This window comes from Geotrypetes seraphini, chromosome 9 (genome assembly GCF_902459505.1).
Source record: "Geotrypetes seraphini chromosome 9, aGeoSer1.1, whole genome shotgun sequence".
Classification (NCBI taxonomy): domain Eukaryota; kingdom Metazoa; phylum Chordata; class Amphibia; order Gymnophiona; family Dermophiidae; genus Geotrypetes; species Geotrypetes seraphini.
In genome coordinates this window covers 112,220,377-112,237,618 of record NC_047092.1, presented here as the reverse complement: position 1 = coordinate 112,237,618, position 17,242 = coordinate 112,220,377, and the positions used below count along the sequence as shown (strand labels likewise).

At 42.5% G+C, this 17,242-nt stretch overlaps 1 protein-coding gene across 1 annotated transcript in view; it reads left to right on the top strand.

Annotated features, from left to right (window-relative positions):
- Window positions 1-17,242, top strand: part of FARP2 (FERM, ARH/RhoGEF and pleckstrin domain protein 2) — an 818,436-nt gene that overhangs the window by 769,428 nt on the left and 31,766 nt on the right. Inside the window, exon 23 of the mRNA XM_033957823.1 lies at window positions 9,505-9,611. Within this exon, the coding sequence (XP_033813714.1) occupies window positions 9,505-9,611 (107 nt within the window). The remainder of the gene's footprint in view (window positions 1-9,504; window positions 9,612-17,242) is intronic.

The following is a 17,242-nucleotide window of genomic DNA, read 5'->3' as shown; positions in this document are numbered from 1 at the left end:
TAAAGAAATGATTCATGACTCACGATTCATCCTCGCGAATCCAAGCCATTTCTTACTCTATATTGGATCTTGATTATATCCTCTTATTCCTCAGTAGTGAAACAAAGCCACTTTATTATTAACTCATTTCTGTTCTCTAGCACTCAAAAATTGTTGCAATTGAATGGGATCCCAAAAAAGGTATTCAATGTCTTGTAATTTAACAAGACATTTACATGGAAATTTTAGGTAAAAAGATGCCTCCAGAGCTAAAACTCTAACTTTTAATTTCAAAAATTCTTTCCTTCTCATTTGCATAGCTCTGGAGACATCTGGAAAAATTCTAACCAAATCTCCACAAAATTTTGTTAACCTATTTTTAAAATACAGTTTGATAATTAACATTTTGGCTATCTCACTCATGCATGTTATTACCAGTGTGGACCTACTCTGGATCAAATCCTGACTATCTTCCAGAAACTCTGTCAAGTTAATTTCAATTGTCACCAGGTGGTCCACCCCCTGGGCGGATTCTTTTTTCTTTTGGGGAACATAATAGTAATTATTAATTGGAAAATTCTCCGCATTGGGTAACCCCAGTATTTCTTTAAAAATTTTCTTAACAAGATTTCGGAAGATAATAAATGAGTTACTGGGAAGTTAACCAAGTGAAGATTCCTCGCTCTATACATATTTTCCATTGATTCCATTTTAGAATATATCACCATAGAATCCTTAACAGTAGTTACTGAGACAGCTTGAAGTGTATTACATTGAGCTTCCACCACATTTTATCATTTGGCCTAACAGCCTAAATTGGTATCCACATTATCAAACTTTTGAGATACAGACTGTGAAAAATCCAGTTTGTTTCACGGTAGACCTGAGAAGCCCTTCAACTCTAGAAATACCTAACCACAAATTTTTAAGGGTAATATCTTGTGTTTCCTCCATTAGTGGTTGGTCCTCCACTACTCCTAAAAGGTCAAGTGGTTTAGGTATAACAGTATAAACTAATTTATTTAGTTGAGTGGAAGATACCACATATTCGGAGGAAGTAATAGGATTTATATTCCTATTATCACTAGATACTGGATGAAGGGGAGGAGTCCGCTCAAGGGGAATGATTGAAGTTCCAGAGCTAGGATAATCCATATTAAGAGTTATCGGTTGTTAATTTCAAATGTCTGTCCATAGGGCCAGATACAGCCGGTGTTGAACTTTTGGGTTTAATTTTCCTTTTCCCCATGTTCTCACTATTTAAAAATACAAAGATAATAATACAACCTTATCTCCAGCTCCTCTGCTCCTCGTGGCTCCAAGGGGCTCCCAAGGGGCAAGATGTGCCCCTTCGGCCACGCCCTGCGGCCACGCAGCTGCAGCCGCAACCGTGGCAGTGTTTTTCAATTTAAAGGTATTTGGTGGAGACGGACCCAATGACGTCAGGGGTCCGTCTCTTGCAGTGCTTGCCCATAGGGCTGACAAGAAAATCAGTGCCGATGCTGCGGGAAACTCGGGGGCACAAAACACAGTCACCTGCAGTTGATCCCAGTAGGTATCTGCTCCGAAGAACCGCGGCAGCGTTTTCAATTTAAAGGTATTTGGTGGAGACGGACCCAATGACGTCAGGGGTCTGTCTCTTGCAGTGCCTGCCCATTGGGCCGCCAAGAAAATCAGTGCCGCTGCTGCGGGAAGCTCGAGGGGAACAAAACACAGTCACCTGCAGTTGATCCCAGTAGGTATCCGCTCCCGATAGAGAATTACTATACAGGTCCTGGACCTGTTGGGCCGCAGCATGAGTGGACTGCTGGGCACGATGAACCTCTGGTCTGACCCAGCAGAGGCATTGCTTATGTTCTTATGACGGCTTAGAATGGACAACTCCCCTCTCATTTTTCATCTTGCTTCCATTGCACTTGCCTCCAAAGATTCCTGTATAGCCCTCTCACTAGATGCTGAAAAAGCATTTGATAGAGTTGAATGGTCTCATCTTTTTCAAACGATGCACTGATTTGGATTTCCCCCTCAATTTATCAATTATGTTAAAATCCTTTATTCCTCCCCTAAGGCCTCCATAATCACAAATAACATATTATCGACTTCTTTTAAGTTGCACAGGGGCACTCGACAAGACCTTATCTTTTTAATATCGCTCTTGAACCCCTTCTTCTCACGATTAAGTCCTGTAAAGGAATCTCTGGTATCCTATATAATAGCTTAGAATATAAATTGACGGCATATGCAGATGACGTACTACTTTATTTTACTAATCCAGACCAATCTCTACCTACCCTATTTGATTTAATAGGTTCTTTCTCTCTCTTTTCTGGATACAAAATTAACCAGCATAAAACTGAAGTGCAACCGCTTAACATACACTCTTGACCGGCTTTGGTTCAACCCTTTCATCTTCTTTAGTCCCCCACATGTATGAGATATCTAGGAATTGATTTATATGCTACCGTATCTGCTACAATTCATCATAATAGTGAAAACTTATTGAGTATGTTAAGACCCTGTTACATTCGTGGCACCCTCTTCATCTTTCTTGGTGGGGCAGAATTGAAACTATTAAAATGATTATAGCCCCTAAAGTAAATTTTATCCTTAGTATGATCCCATGGTTATTCCCAGCCTTGTTTTATAAAAAAATAGACAAACATGTGGTCCAGAGGAGGGTAATGAAAATGATAGGAGGCTTGCGCCAGAAGACATATGAGGAGAGACTGGAATCCCTGAATATGTATACCCTAGAGGAAAGGAGAGACAGGGGAGATATGATTCAGACGTTCAAATACTTGAAGGTTATTAACATAGAACATAATCTTTTCCAGAGGACATAATTTGAGGTTGAGGTGTGGTAGATTCAGGGGCAATGTTAGGAAATTCTACTTTACGGACATGATAGTGGATGCCTGGAATACGCTCCCGAGAGAGGTGGTGGAGAGTAAAACTGTGACTGATTTCAAAGAAGCGTGGGATGAACACAGAGGATCTAGAATCAGAAAATAATATTAAAAATTGAACTAAGGCCAGTACTGGGCAGACTTGCACGGTCTGTCTGTATATGGCCATTTGGTGGAGGATAGGCTGGGGAGGGCTTAAATGGCTGGGAGGGTGTAGATGGGCTGGAGTAGGTTTTAACGGAGATTTTGGCAGTAGGAACCCAAGCACAGTACCGGGTAGAGCTTTGGATTCTTGCCCAGAAACAGCTAAGAAGAAAAAATTTAAAAAAATTTAAATTGAATCAGGTTGGGCAGACTAGATGGACCATTCGGGTCTTTATCTGCCGTCATCTACTATGTTACTATGTCTCATCTTTCATATAGAATAGAAAATCGCCAAAAATTGCCCTTAAAGAGCTTAAAGCTGCAACGGGAATATTATTGCCTGACTTTATGAATCATCACAAGTCCTTTATTTTGCAACAATCCAGCCACTGGTTCTCATTGGCATCCAACCATCGTCCTCTCTGGCTGCAGTTTGAACATTCCCTCTGTAACTTCTCTCCTTCGCTACTCGTTCTGTTGACATCTCACACAAAACTCCATGAGATCAACCCCATCATCTCTCAATCTGTTTCCTATTTATTTGAATTAGATAAATTACTTGATGTGTCTGTACTTCTTTGATTTCCCTCTGGCATAATCCATGATTCCAAATTGATAAAACACCAGTTTTTTGGTCCACTTGGGCTAAACTAGGGATCTGGTCCCTAACCGACATCTGTACGCCAGCTTTGCAACTTTTAACATTTGCAGATCTGCGTGACAAATTTGCCCTTCCATCAGTGGTTACAACTTACTACTGTCATTACGAAATCAAAAATCTTACATTCTACTGTGGCTGGAACCCCTTCCTTGATCTCACATTGTTCCCTACTAATTACGACAGGTCATGTTGAATCCCAACTATATAAACTACTTATCGCTTCTCATACGAACACTGATGCTTTGTTACGTAAAGTATGGGAGTTAGATATAGGACACCAGATATCGGACAGACAGTGGATGACTCTTTGGTCCAAAGTCATCAGAACCGTTACCTCTGCAAACTCGATCCAATCCATGTTTTTCTTATACCATAGAACGAATTGGACACCCCAAAAGCTTCATATTGCCAGTCTTCTGCCTTCAAATAAACTGTAACTGTAAGTCTTTACCTGGCACCTCACTTCATATGTTATATGAATGTCCTCTTCTTCAATCCTTCTGGTTGGATTTATGGTCAACATTTCAACTGATTTTTAACATACAAACTGATCTTTCTCCCTCAATTATCTTCATGAAATCAGAAGCTCATATGCTTAATTTACCTCCAACTCAACACGCTTTATTTGATACACTTCTTATTATAGCTTTAAGACTTATACTCTCCAATTAGAAAACATTTGATTCAGTTTCAGCACATTTCTGGTTTCAATCTGTTCTACTTCAGCATAAGCGTGAAATGTTGATCTCTACTTACACACCTCTGTCTTCCAAGGTCCATCTTAAATGGACTGCCTTTATGGATTATCTGGATTCTCTCTAATATATCCTTCTCACTGCATTTCTCATAAATATCTATCTTTCTTATTCTTTTTACTTGCTTTCTCCTTTTTCTCTCATTTCCCTTTCTTCTTTTCCTCTCTTGGCCTCTGAGGGACTCTTTTCTCTTTCCTATCATCTATTTCCCTTTTCCTTCACTGGATAGCTTTCCCTCCCTACCTGTGTTTACTCTTTCCTCTTCCCCTTTCTTTTCCTTTCCTCCCTTGTCTTCTTAACCTCCTCTTACTACCTTCCCTTACTTGTAATATGATTGTACAACATAGAATATTGCAATTTCCTTTACCATTATCCTTTGGAAATTATTTTTCACTATTGATTCGTATGATTGTTCACTATTGTTATTATATTATCTGTACCCCCTCTTTCCTTTTTTGTATTTTACAAAAATTCAATAAATTTTCAAGTTAAAAAAAAGGGAAAAGGGATTATGATAGTTATGTCGTCAGCATAGCTATATAATTTTATAATGACGTGCAGTATAAGGCTGAAAAGCCTACTGGATGTCTGGGCTATTGATAAGCAAAGGAGCTTTGGCTCATGGGCTATTTGGCTCTCATAGCTTATGACCACACACTGAGGCTATACTTAAAAAATTATTAATACACTTTATTAACTTGTGTATTCTTCTTGGGTTTTTGCTACTCATTAGTTTTGAAGAACTTTTTGTTCTAGTTTTGGATAGTTGTTCGGGCAATGGCACTGAATATCAGCAGTACCCAGCTAACATCTAGCTCCATGCCAACTCTGCCCCCAGACCCCTCCAGGACTAACCAGATAGTGCTGCAGTGGACAAAACAGATGTTTGGTGGGACTCTCCACTGAATATTTGCACCTGGTGGTCAATGTGGTTTAACTGGGCAGGAGCCTTTCCTGCCCAATTAGGTCATGGTGAATATGAACCCCTGTGAGTCCATGAAGAGCAATTATTAGCAGGAAAGCAGAGAGAGATGAGTGTTGAAACATGTCCAGACTCTAAGACCAAATAAACACTCTGAATATCTTGCTTCATAACTAATGTGCCCATACGTCCCGTTTTGAATGGGATCATCCCTTTTTCAGATCCCCTGTCCAATTGTCCCCATGCAAAGCTTCGGCACACCGAAATGTCCCGTTTTCAGAGATGGCGTCCCGAAGCTGTGTGTGGGGACAACAGGACAGGTGATCACTGAGAATGGGCTCTCTCCCTGCTTTCCCGCCCACCGCCGCAACAACAGTTGGAAAGGCATGTCCAGGTGCTGGCCCAGAAGCCTTCTCCCTGATGTCAATTCTGATGTCAGAGGAAATTCCGGGCCAGGCAATCACTGCCTGGCTGGCCCGGAATTTCCTCTCAGAATTGACGTCGAGGAGAAGGCTTCTGGGCTGGCACCTGGACATGCCTTTTCCTGTGGTTGTTGCGGCGGGCAGGAAGCGGCAGCGGGCTGCGGCAGACCAGGTGGGAGGGGTGAGCAGAAGAATCTGCGGTAGGCTTAGGAGGGAGGAAGGCAGGCTTTGGAGGGAGGGAGACAGATAGAAAGGCAGGCTGGCTGGATATGGTGCAGCAGGGAGGGAGGGATGCTGACTGGCTTTGGGGGAGGGGGTGGGACGAAGGCAGTGAGGGGGGACATAGGAAGGAGGGAGAGAGGGAGGAAGGAAGGAGAGAAAGAGGCAGAGAAAGGGGAGGGGGGGTTGTAAGCAGAAGAAATTTTAGAAAAGAAAGACCTGGGCCAAAGGGGAAAAACAAGAGGCAGATGCAGGACTATGGGAGGTTCAGACAGAGGGGGAGAGACCCTGAGGAAGAACAGAGAGATCAAGATCATAACAGAGGAGGGAGAGAGAGGGAGACCTGAAACAAAGGTACAAAGGAGAACTGACACTGGATCTGGGAGGGTAACAGAGGGAAAAGAGAGAGATCTGGACCCAAAGGGGAAAAGGCTAGATTGTGAAAGAAATGTTGGATGCAAAAGAAAAAAAGAAAAATTATTTTATTTTCAATTTAGTGATCAAAATGTGTCAGTTTTGAGAATTTATATCTGCTGTCTATATTTTGCACTATATTTGTATATTTTTCTATAGGTACTGAGGTGACATTGCATATTTTAAAGTCATCTGCCTTGACATCTTTGAAAAACCCCTGAAACTCGTAAATGATTAACATTTTCTCTGCATACAGTGTGCTTTGTGGGGTTTTTTTTAATTTCATAGTTACCATTATGAATTAATAAGATATTGTGTGTAAATGAAAAATTAATGGAAGAAATTGGGGATGGGGTTGGGGGGCGAGACTGAAAATTAATAGATGTCCCGTTTTGATGAAAAAAATAAATGGTCACGCTATTCATAACTCAAAGAAACAATAAGAAGTGATGCATTGTACACTCCACTTCTTGAGGGATCATAGAGACTTAAACAATATCCAGCATGACCTATCACAGGTTTTAGATTTGTAAAGTACTCTGTAAATACTTTCTTTCAACATTATTTTATGGTGGCTACCCTTTACATTAGGGGTGCGAAGATTCAGTTCTCAGGGTCACAAGCACATAAGCATTGCCTCTGCCGAGTCAGACCATAGGTCCATCATGCCCAGCAGTCCGCTCCCGCAGCGGCCCCCCAGGTCAATGACCTGTAGTGATCTATTACTCAAGAGCATTTTATACTGTATAGTAACCCTCTAATTGTACCCCTGGATCCCCTTTCCCTTCAGGAACTCGTCCAATCCCTTTTTGAAACCCAAAATTGTACTCTGCTCAACCACCTCCTCTGGAAGCGCATTCCAGGTGTCCACCACCCTCTGGGTGAAGAAGAACTTCCTAGCATTTGTTCTGAACCTATCTCCCTTCAATTTTTTTGAGTGCCCTCTAGTTTTTGTTGCCCCCGCCAGTCTGAAGAATCTGTCTATCTCTACCTTCACTATACCCTTCATGATCTTATAAGTTTCTATCATAGACCCAGCTTCTCCAGCCTCTCAGCATATGAGAGGTTTTCCATGCCCTTTATCATTTTTGTTGCTCTTCTCTGGACCCTCTCGAGTTTCGACATATATTCTTTAGGTACGGCGACCAGTACTGGACGCAGTACTCCAGATGCGTCGCACCATTGCCCTGTACAGTGGGAGGATAACTTCCTTGGTTCTGGTAGTGATACCTTTTTTGATAATGCCCAACATTCTGTTCGCCTTTTTTGAGGCCGCTGCGCATTGTGTTGCCGGTTTCATTGTTTTATCCACCAAAACCCCCAAGTCCTTTTCTAGGTTGCCTTTACCCCAATGTCATCCCCCCACATCGTGTAGTTATACATCGGGTTCCCTTTCCCTATGCGCATAATTTTACATTTCTCCAAATTGAAGCTCATCTGCCATTTATTTGTCCACTCACTCAGTTTGTTCAGGTCCCTTTGGAGTTCTTTACATTCCTCTACAGATCTAACCTTACCAGAGAGTTTTGTGTCATCCGCGAATTTTATAACTTCACACTTTGTTCCTGTTTCCAAGTCATTAATAAATATATTGAATAGCAGTGGTCCCAGCACTGATCCTTGTGGGATGCCACTTGTGACCCCTTTCCAGTCAGAATAGTGTCCCTTTACTCCTACCCTCTGTTTCCTGTTTGCCATCCAGTTTCTGATCCATCTGTGTATGTCCCCTTCCACCCCGTGATTCCACAGTTTCCTTAGAAGGCGCTCATGAGGTACCTTGTCGAAGGCTTTCTGGCAGTCCAGGTATACTATGTCTATGGGGTCACCTTTGTCCAAATGTTCGCTTATCCCCTCGAAGAAGTGCAGCAGGTTTGTTTGGCAAGATCTTCCCGTACAGAAACCATGCTGGCTTGTTCTCATCAGCTTATTTTTTTCTATGTGCTCATTGATACTGTCCTTGATTAATGATTCGGCCATCTTCCCCAGAACTGAGGTTAAGCTGACCGGTCTATAATTCCCCGGGTCGCCTCTGGATCCCTTCTTGAAGATAGGTGTAACATTTGCTATCCTCCAGTCTTCCGGTATTACCTCTGTTTTCAGGGATAGGTTGCAAATCTGCTGCAGTAACTCCGCTATTTCGTCTCTAAGTTCTTTTAGTATTCTTGGGTGAATTCCGTCCGAGCCCGGGGATTTGTCAGTTTTTAGCCTATCTATCTGTTTGAGTACGTCTTCGAGGCTTATCTCCATGTATGATAATTTTTCCTCTTGGTCCCCCTTGAAGAATTTTTCCGGTTCCGGAACATTGGATGTGTCCTCTTTCATGAAGACCGACGAAAAGAATGTGTTTAATCTGTCTGCCACTTCCTTTTCCTCCTTAACCACTCCTTTCCTATCCCCCTCATCCAGGGGTCCCACCTCCTCCCTTGCCGGCTGTTTCCCTTTCACATATCGAAAGAAAGGTTTAAAGTTCCATGCCTCCTTTGCAAGTCTCTCTTTATACTCTCTCTTTGCTGTTCTGACCACGCGGTGACATTCTTTTTGGTGCTTCCTGTGCTCTTTCCAATTTTCCTCGGTTTTATCCTTTTTCCACGTCCTGAAGGATTTTTTCTTATCTCCTACCACCTTCTTAACTTCTTTTGTTAACCATGCTGGGTCTTTTGCTTGATTCTTTCTGCACCCTTTTCTAAATCTGGGTATATACCGGTTTTGCGCCTCATTCACCGTGTCCTTGAATAAAGTCCAGGCTTGGTCCACCGTCTGTGCCTTTCTGGAGCTGTTCTTGAGTTTTCTCTTTATCATGTGTCTCATGGCTTCATAGTTCCCTTTCCTGAAGTTGAACGTTGTTACAGTGATTCTCCTCCCCTTTGGCATACTTAGTTCCACTTTGAATTGGATCGTGTTGTGGTCACTGTTCCCTAAAAGTCAGATTTTTAGGATATCCCTAATGAATGCAGCTATGCATATTTCTCATGCTGTCTGTACACTATAGACTTAAAGCAAATGTTCTGCATGGTGCACTTGTGGAACCCTGCAGCATACCTTTCATGGAAAGATCTGATGTTGTCTGCCTTCTATTCTGCAGCTCTCATCTGGAGATGGGGAAGTGGTTGGAGGACCTGAATATGGCAATCACCATTACCAAGGAATCTAGTAACAAGACTGGGATGTTCCTGCAGAATTGCTCAAATAGTAAGTTACATGTGGTATATCGTGATAGCATCCTTGAACCATATTTTATATCAAAAGAAGTGTGTAATAATTAATATCACCCTGATCCATTTATTTTACCCAAACATGTGATTTCGATTGGCATCAAATTACAATATGTTAACATTCATTCCATATCCTGTCACCAAACACTTGCACAATCCAGTGCAATAGGGGAGACATTCTAGACAAGTGGGTTGTGCCCCAGTGGCCGCGTGCCATATGCAGAAGGAATCCAATCTGGATTTTTTTTCTGCAACTCTGCTCTACTTCAGTGTGCTTTCTAGCTCCACCTACAGATTTTCCCTTCTGCATGCGTGCCAAAAGGAGTCTGTTTGTTCTGCTCCCTCCTTTTTATTATTATTTTTTAAATATGTTTTCAAATTATATATCAAGCATAAACTTGTACAGAAAGCAAAATTATGATATTGAAAATTATCCAAAAAATGAAAAAATATTCATACAACAGGCAAACAAATATAAGCTTAAATTTCAGCTCAAGTCCTCAGTTGAGATCCAAAATGCTACTATAGCGAGACAAAGAACAAATTTCAAAAGAATGCTTGGCTAATTAACTAAGATTAGGGTATCATTTTTTCATTTACATAGCACTCAGGTCTTTTCTTTCTCCAGTCATGACAACAACAAGAACACTGTCAATTGGAAAGGCTCAAAGAAGACAAGTTTTTGTGTACGATAATGTAATATACATTTACATGGTTGACGAAGATAAGAATGTTGCCCTTAAGGCTGTAATACCAGATTTTAACCATAGAAATTTGCATCGATGCCTTTGCATGTCTCATGCTAGATCTGGGAACATTTGTATTTTAAGACCTAGAAATTCTTTTTGCTTGTTCTTGAAGAAAAGTCTCAGTAACCAGTTGTTTTTTAAATTTTTTTTTAATACATTTCAATCATTTACATTGTCATAATAAACAAAAGAAAAAAAGGCATTCATTTAACTTTAAACTTTACACAATCAATTCCATACATAATTCCTTTCCAAGTCCACATTAATGGGGAGACATACTACAATTTCAAATCAAAATTTATAAGTAAAGAAAAGGAATAAATTTATGATCCTCCCTCGTGGATCTCGTTCCTTACATAATAGGGATTATTCATTTTCTCCTCTTATTCTCAGTAGTGGAACAAAGATCAACCTTCATAGATAGTAAATCATTTCTGTTCTCTAGCAATTAAAATTGTTGTAATTGTATGGAATCCCAAAATACAAATTCAATGTCTTGTAACTTAACAAGATATTTACACGGAAATTTTAAATAAAATGATGCCTCAAGAGCTAAAACTCTAACTTTTAATTTCAAAAATTCTTTCCTCCTTAATTGAGCAGCTCAAGAGACATCTGGAAAAATCGTAACCAAGTCACCACAAAATTTCATTAACCTATTTTTAAAATATAATTTCATTAATAGCATCTTATCCATCTCACTCATGCATGTTATCACCAGGGTGGACCGCGTCTGGATCACATCCTGACTGTCTTCCAAGAACTCTCAAATTAATTTCAGTTGATACCAAATGGTCCACCTCCTGGACAGATTCTAATTTTTTCTGAGGAACATAATAATAATTATTAATGGGAAAGTTCTCCGCATTGGGTAGTCCTAATATTTCTTTAAAGAATTTCCTTAACAAAATTTCCGGTGATAATAAATGAGTTACTGAGAAATTAACCAAGCGGAGATTCCTCGCTCTATATATATTTTCCATTACTTCCATTTTAGAATGTATCACTGTAGAATCCTTAACTGCAGATATTGAGAAAGCTTGAAGTGTAGTACATTGAGCTTCCACCACAGTAACCAGTTTTTATCCAGTGTGAGAGCTACTGTTAGAAGTAAAGTTGCTGGTGTCGCTACTTCCTTATCAGAAAGTTCCAACAAAGTTGAAATATTAAGTGATTCCTAAACTATTTCTTGTTGCTGATCTTGTACCTTATTAGGTATATAGAACACTTGTGTAAATGGAGGTACTGAATCCTCAAGGACCTCCAAAATTTCCAACAGATATCGTTTCAACATTTCCCTAGGAGTTACCATAGTAACCCTAGGGAAATTAATCAATCTGAGATTATTACTGCGAGGAAAGTTCTCTAGTGACTCAAGTTTTCTTCTGATGTTGTTATTATCCTTAATTAATATCTCACGAATTTGTTTAGACAATTTTAACTCTTGATGGATATTCTTAGAGAGGTTTTAGAGTCATCAACTTCAATCTTTAAGTTCTTTATGTCATTTTCCTGATCTTTAAGCTTCCCTTCCAGCTGTTGAAGCTGGGGGATTTATAGATTTTGCCAAATTTGGAAGAAGGTCCCAGAGAGAATCTAATGTTACTTCTCGGGGTTTTATATTTGAGAAAACTGCTATTTTAAATCAATTTGCTCACCAACTGACAATTTTCCTTGTTGGTCATCTTGCTGGGTTTGTCTGGTCCCCGGTGTTATCAGGTCCAGTCTCCATATTCAAACTCTCTTGCAAATGCAGAGAGTCCGATTCCATGCTTCCCTCTCCAGTCTCCTTAGCCTCCAAGGGGAGGTGCACATTTTCTTCCTGGCTTTGTGGAGAGTTCTCCTAGTCTTTCGCCTTTCCCTGGCGCTCTGCTAAGACCTTTTTAATCTCTCTGGAAGAAGCTCTAAAGATAGCATGGACAATGTCTTGCTTTTATCCACTGGCACAGGAGTACCAGCAGCTTCTGGGTCAGCCTAGGGTGGATTTTTGAGTTGCACAGGTGACTTCCAGCACCTCTTTTCCCATGGCATGTAGTGTGGTACTTACAAATATTCAGGACCACCTGGTGGATGTTGTCCTCCAGAGATTTTGCTGCAGCTGCTTTAAGCGTTAAGGCTGCTTCGGCGTCCACAACGCTCTATGTTAGGTTACAAAAATTAGATAGTTCTTTGTCTAATAGATGTTGGCATTGTCATCTAGAAGTAGGAACTTTAGATCATTTATTGTTTCATTGCCCATGTATTATGAATTTTTGGAAATCAATTTGGGACCAAATTAATAATTTATTAGATAACCCAGTGGCATTATCCTATGATACTGTGATATTTGGTATGGAAATGAGAGCAAAAAGTCAGATTTCTGCGAATAACAATAAATTACTACTTATAATGACTGGTGTTGCCATTCAGCAAATTACATATACAGTGGAACCTTGGTTTACGAGCATAATTCGTTCCAGAAGCATGCTCGTAAACCAAATTGCTCGTATATCAAAGCAAGTTTCCCCATAGGAAGTAAGGGAAACTGCTTTGATTGGTTCCACCTCCTCCCCCCCCAAGGCTACCGGCGCTGCTCCATTCTCCCCCCCTTGAGGAATCCGATGCTGTTCCAACCCCCCCCCCCGGCGATCCGGCATCCCCCAGCAATCCGGCATCCCCCCCGATCGCGTTGCCCCCCCCTCCACCGCGATTCTACTTCCCCCCCCCCCCGAGCAGTCAATGACACCCTTTACCCGACTTGGCATCAGTGCCGATGCCCAAAGATCCTCTCTCTTCTGGCGCAGCTGGGCGGTGCATCGGAGATCCTCCTTCTTCTGGTCTGGGCTGGGCTGTTTTGTGATTACAATATGTCAATTTTGAAAAGTATATCCTGCCAGAGCTGGTGTTAGACTGCAAACGTGAGCTAAGATTTAACAGAGAGAGGAAAAGCCCTTTTTGTTTCTTTATTTTGTTTACACTACAGCGCCAGTGTGGTTAGGAGAAGCCAAAGGGGTGAAAAAGCTATAAAATAAACCCACTAGGATGTTTGAAAAAACAAAACAAAACACTCAATTGTGCAGGAAAATCGAATTGAAAAACCAATTCAATAGGCTGAATCAAATCGAATTTTTTTTTCCTGAATCGGGCAACACAGAGGTGCAAATCATTTGCATGCAAACTCCAACTCAAAACCGATTGAGTTGGGGCTGAGCACTGACAGTAGTGACAGGAGAAGCAGCCTCCTGTCACTGCTGTCAGGGCTTCTTCCGGCTTTGAAATTTTTTTTTAAATCGGGCAGATTTTGCATGTTTTACACATGCAAAATATCAGCCCGATTTTACATTTTTTTTAAAAAAGCTCCCCCTCCCTTCCCGAACCCCCCCAAAATGTGCCCCCCCTGACTCCTGACGCCACTTTAAAATTATGGCAGGAGGGTTCCCACTCCCTCCTGCCATCTGTAAAACATCCGACTTCCCCCCCAAAAAAACAAACGGCAGGAGGGATGCCCGAGGTGCCTGAGCCAATCAGGGCCTTATGCATCACATGTTGCACCGGGGCAGGGCCTATGGTCTCAGAAGCGTCGTGAGAGGCATTGGAGCAGGAGGGACTGAGCACCCCTACTCTGTTACAGGTACGGGTGGGGGTGGGACCGGAATGGGGAGTTGGCATCCCTTGGGTGGCAGGAGGGACTCGGCATCCCCCCTGCCATTTGTTTTTTTTGAGGGGGAAGTCGGATGTTTTACAGATGGCAGGAGGGAGTGGGAACCCCCTTGCCATAGAGGTGGACGGCGGTTGGCATCGGCGCGGGGGGGGGGCCAGAACGGGGAGATAGTGTCCTTTGGGTGGCAGGAGGGAGTTGGCATCCCTCCTGCCGTTTATTTTGTGGGGAGGAAGTCAGGTGTTTTACAGATGGCAGGAGGGAGTACGCAGCACTGTACATTTTAACATACAATAGACAGTCCCTACTCAAAACAGCTTACAATCTAATTTAGATAGGACATTTCAGGGTTGGGGAGGTTATAGTGGGTATAGGTATCTGACAGCAGTGAGGGGGAGTTAAGAGTTGAAGGTAGTTTCATAAAAGTGGGCCTTTAGCTTGGATTTAAACACTGCCAGGGGTGGAGCACGACATATTGATTCAGGCAACCTGTTCCAGGCATTCGGCACCGCAAGAAAGAAGAGACGGAGTCTAATATTTTGCAGTGGAAGAGAAGGGTATAGATAAGAGAGCTTGACCGATGAGAGGAGATCATGGGGGGAGAGCATAGGGGAAAATGAGTGAGAAGAGATATCGGGAGGCTTCAGGGCGAGTGCACTTATAGGTCAGCAAAAGGAGTTTAAACTGTATTCTGAAAGGGGTAATGTGAGAATAGCAGCTCTCACAGAATATGAGTCACGCAGCAGCATTTTGAACGGATTGAAGAGGCAAGAGACAGGCATGAGGGAGGCCCAAGAGAAGTACGTTGCAGTAATCTAAGCGCGAGGTGATGAGAATGTGGACAAGGGTTTTGGTCGTGTGTTCAGAGAGAAGAGGACGGTTTTGGTAATGTTATAGAGGAGGAAGCAAAAGGATTTGTCGGTCTGTTGGATCTGAGCAGAGAAGGAGAGAGTAGTCAAAGATCACCCCAAGGTTGCGAGCCGACAAGACAGGGAGGAGGATAGTGTTATCCACAGAGACAGAGAATGGCAGGAGGGGAGAGACGGGTTTGGGGGGAAAGATAAGGAGTTCAGTTTTAGCCATATTCAGTTTGAGATGGCGGCAAGACATCCAAGCGGCAATGTCGGACAAACAGGCTGAAATTTGGGCCTGAACTCCTGCAGAGATATCCGGCGTGGAGAGGTAGATCTGGGAGTCATCAGCATAGAGCTGATATTGAAAACCATGAGAGGAGATCAGCGTACCAAGAGAGAGAGTATATAGGGAAAAGAGGAGAGGGCCCTGGACAGAGCCTTGGGGTACACCAATAGAGAGCGAGACGGAGGCAGAGGAGGATCCACCGTAACATACGCTGAAGGTACGACAAGCGAGATAGGAAGAAAACCAGGAAAGAGAAGAACCCCGGAATCCCAGCGAGGACAACGTGTCAAGAAGGAAGCGGTGATCAAGTGTCAAAGGCAGCAGACTGATCGAGAAGAATGAGAATAGAGTAGAATCCATTGGATTTGGTCAGGAACAGGTCGTTAGAGACTTTAGCAAGGGCAATTTCAGTAGAGTGGAGAGGGTGAAAGGCCGATTGAAGCGGGTCAAGAATATTATGAGAAGAAGGGAAGTCCAGGCAATGGTGGTAAACAGCACGTTCGAGTAATTTGGATAGGAAGGGGAGGAAGGAGATAGGGCGGTAGTTGGAGGGGGGACGTAGGGTCTAGCGAGAGCTTTTTAAGGAAGGGCATAACTACAGCATGTTTGAAGACACAGGAACCGTAGCAGTGGAGAGCGAAAGGTTGAGGATGTGACAGATGAGAAGGATCACAGCGGGCGCGATGGATCCAAGTAGGCAGGGTAGGAATCGGATCAGAGGAACAGGTGGTGGGTTTGGAGGAGGAGAGAAGGCGAGCAGTTTCCTCTTCTGTAACTTCAGAAAAGGAAGAAAGGGTTGTAAGGGTTGTCGAAGGGAGGTCAACAGAGTGGACAGTCGGAAGGGGCGGCAGGGGGAGGCAACATTGTTGAGAATTCAACGTGGATCTTGTGAATCTTGCATGGAAGAACTCTGCCATCGTCTGGGGAGAGCGAAAAGGGGATGAGAGGTGGGGGCATTGTAAGGGTATATTCTTTATAAGCTTATTTTGCTATGCAAGAAATCACACAAAAACATTGTCTCTTTTTGTTATCTGTAACTATGACTACTGGCTGTGGAATTTTCCCTCCCCCCTCCCTGTTTTCATGAGAAACGAAACTTATCTTTCCTCATAAGCTATACCATTAGTAGTTTGTGACTGGGCATGTACAAAGAGGGGGAGACTATAAATATGTGTTGTTGTTCTGAATAAAGACACATCTCTTTTGCCATGTAATAGTCTGCATGTGTGTTCTTTTCTTCCTAATGAGATGCCCTCCCCCCCCCCCCCTTTTTTTGCATCGGTACCAGAGATGACAGAGTATGTGTGTAAGGCAGTATTGGGATCTGAACCTTTTCAGCTGGGGACCTCGTCCAGGATTGGAGATGGTGCCGAGTATAGATTTCTGACTTTCACTGGGGTCTCTGCCCTCTTCCAAGTCTTCCACACCCTTATATGTTATTAAGGCTTTTGGCAAGTCTCTCCTGGAGTTTTGGCACCTCCTGTTCCATGATTAAGGCTTTTGGCAAGCCTTAAGAGAGTTTAGGGAACTCTTGTTGCTTACGGAGTTTAGGGAACTCCTGTAGTATGTGGCCACATATTCTTTTGGGAAGAACAATATTAATAGACATGCCTGCCTACTCTGTTGTCTGTGGGGTAAAAGCTTTGCATGTGCTTAACCTCTTCTATCGCTTAGATCAGGTTTAAAGTATACGCTTTGTATTGTATATTCTTGTGTCTTGCTTATAAGGTAAGGTAAGCGAGATTTGTACTTTGTTCTGGGTCAGACAGGCACTAAGGATCCTCCCCTTCCTAAGAACGACGAGCCTTGGAAAAAAAACAAAACAAAAAACACACCAGCAAGAACTGCAGCTTTGGTATCTGCTCTTTGTTGAACAGAGAAGCGTGTCTGAATTAAGTTACTGATTTCTGTCTGTGAACAAAAACAAACAAAATGCAATCTGGCTTTTCTTTTGTTCACTTGAAAAAAAGTTCCCCACGCTGTGCCTCTGGGCAGTAGTGAGAGCTTTCACCCCCTCCTCCTTTTCCATGCCTTCCAGTGAGATAGAAGGCGGCCTTTTGGCCACCTCCCTTTTTTTCTCCA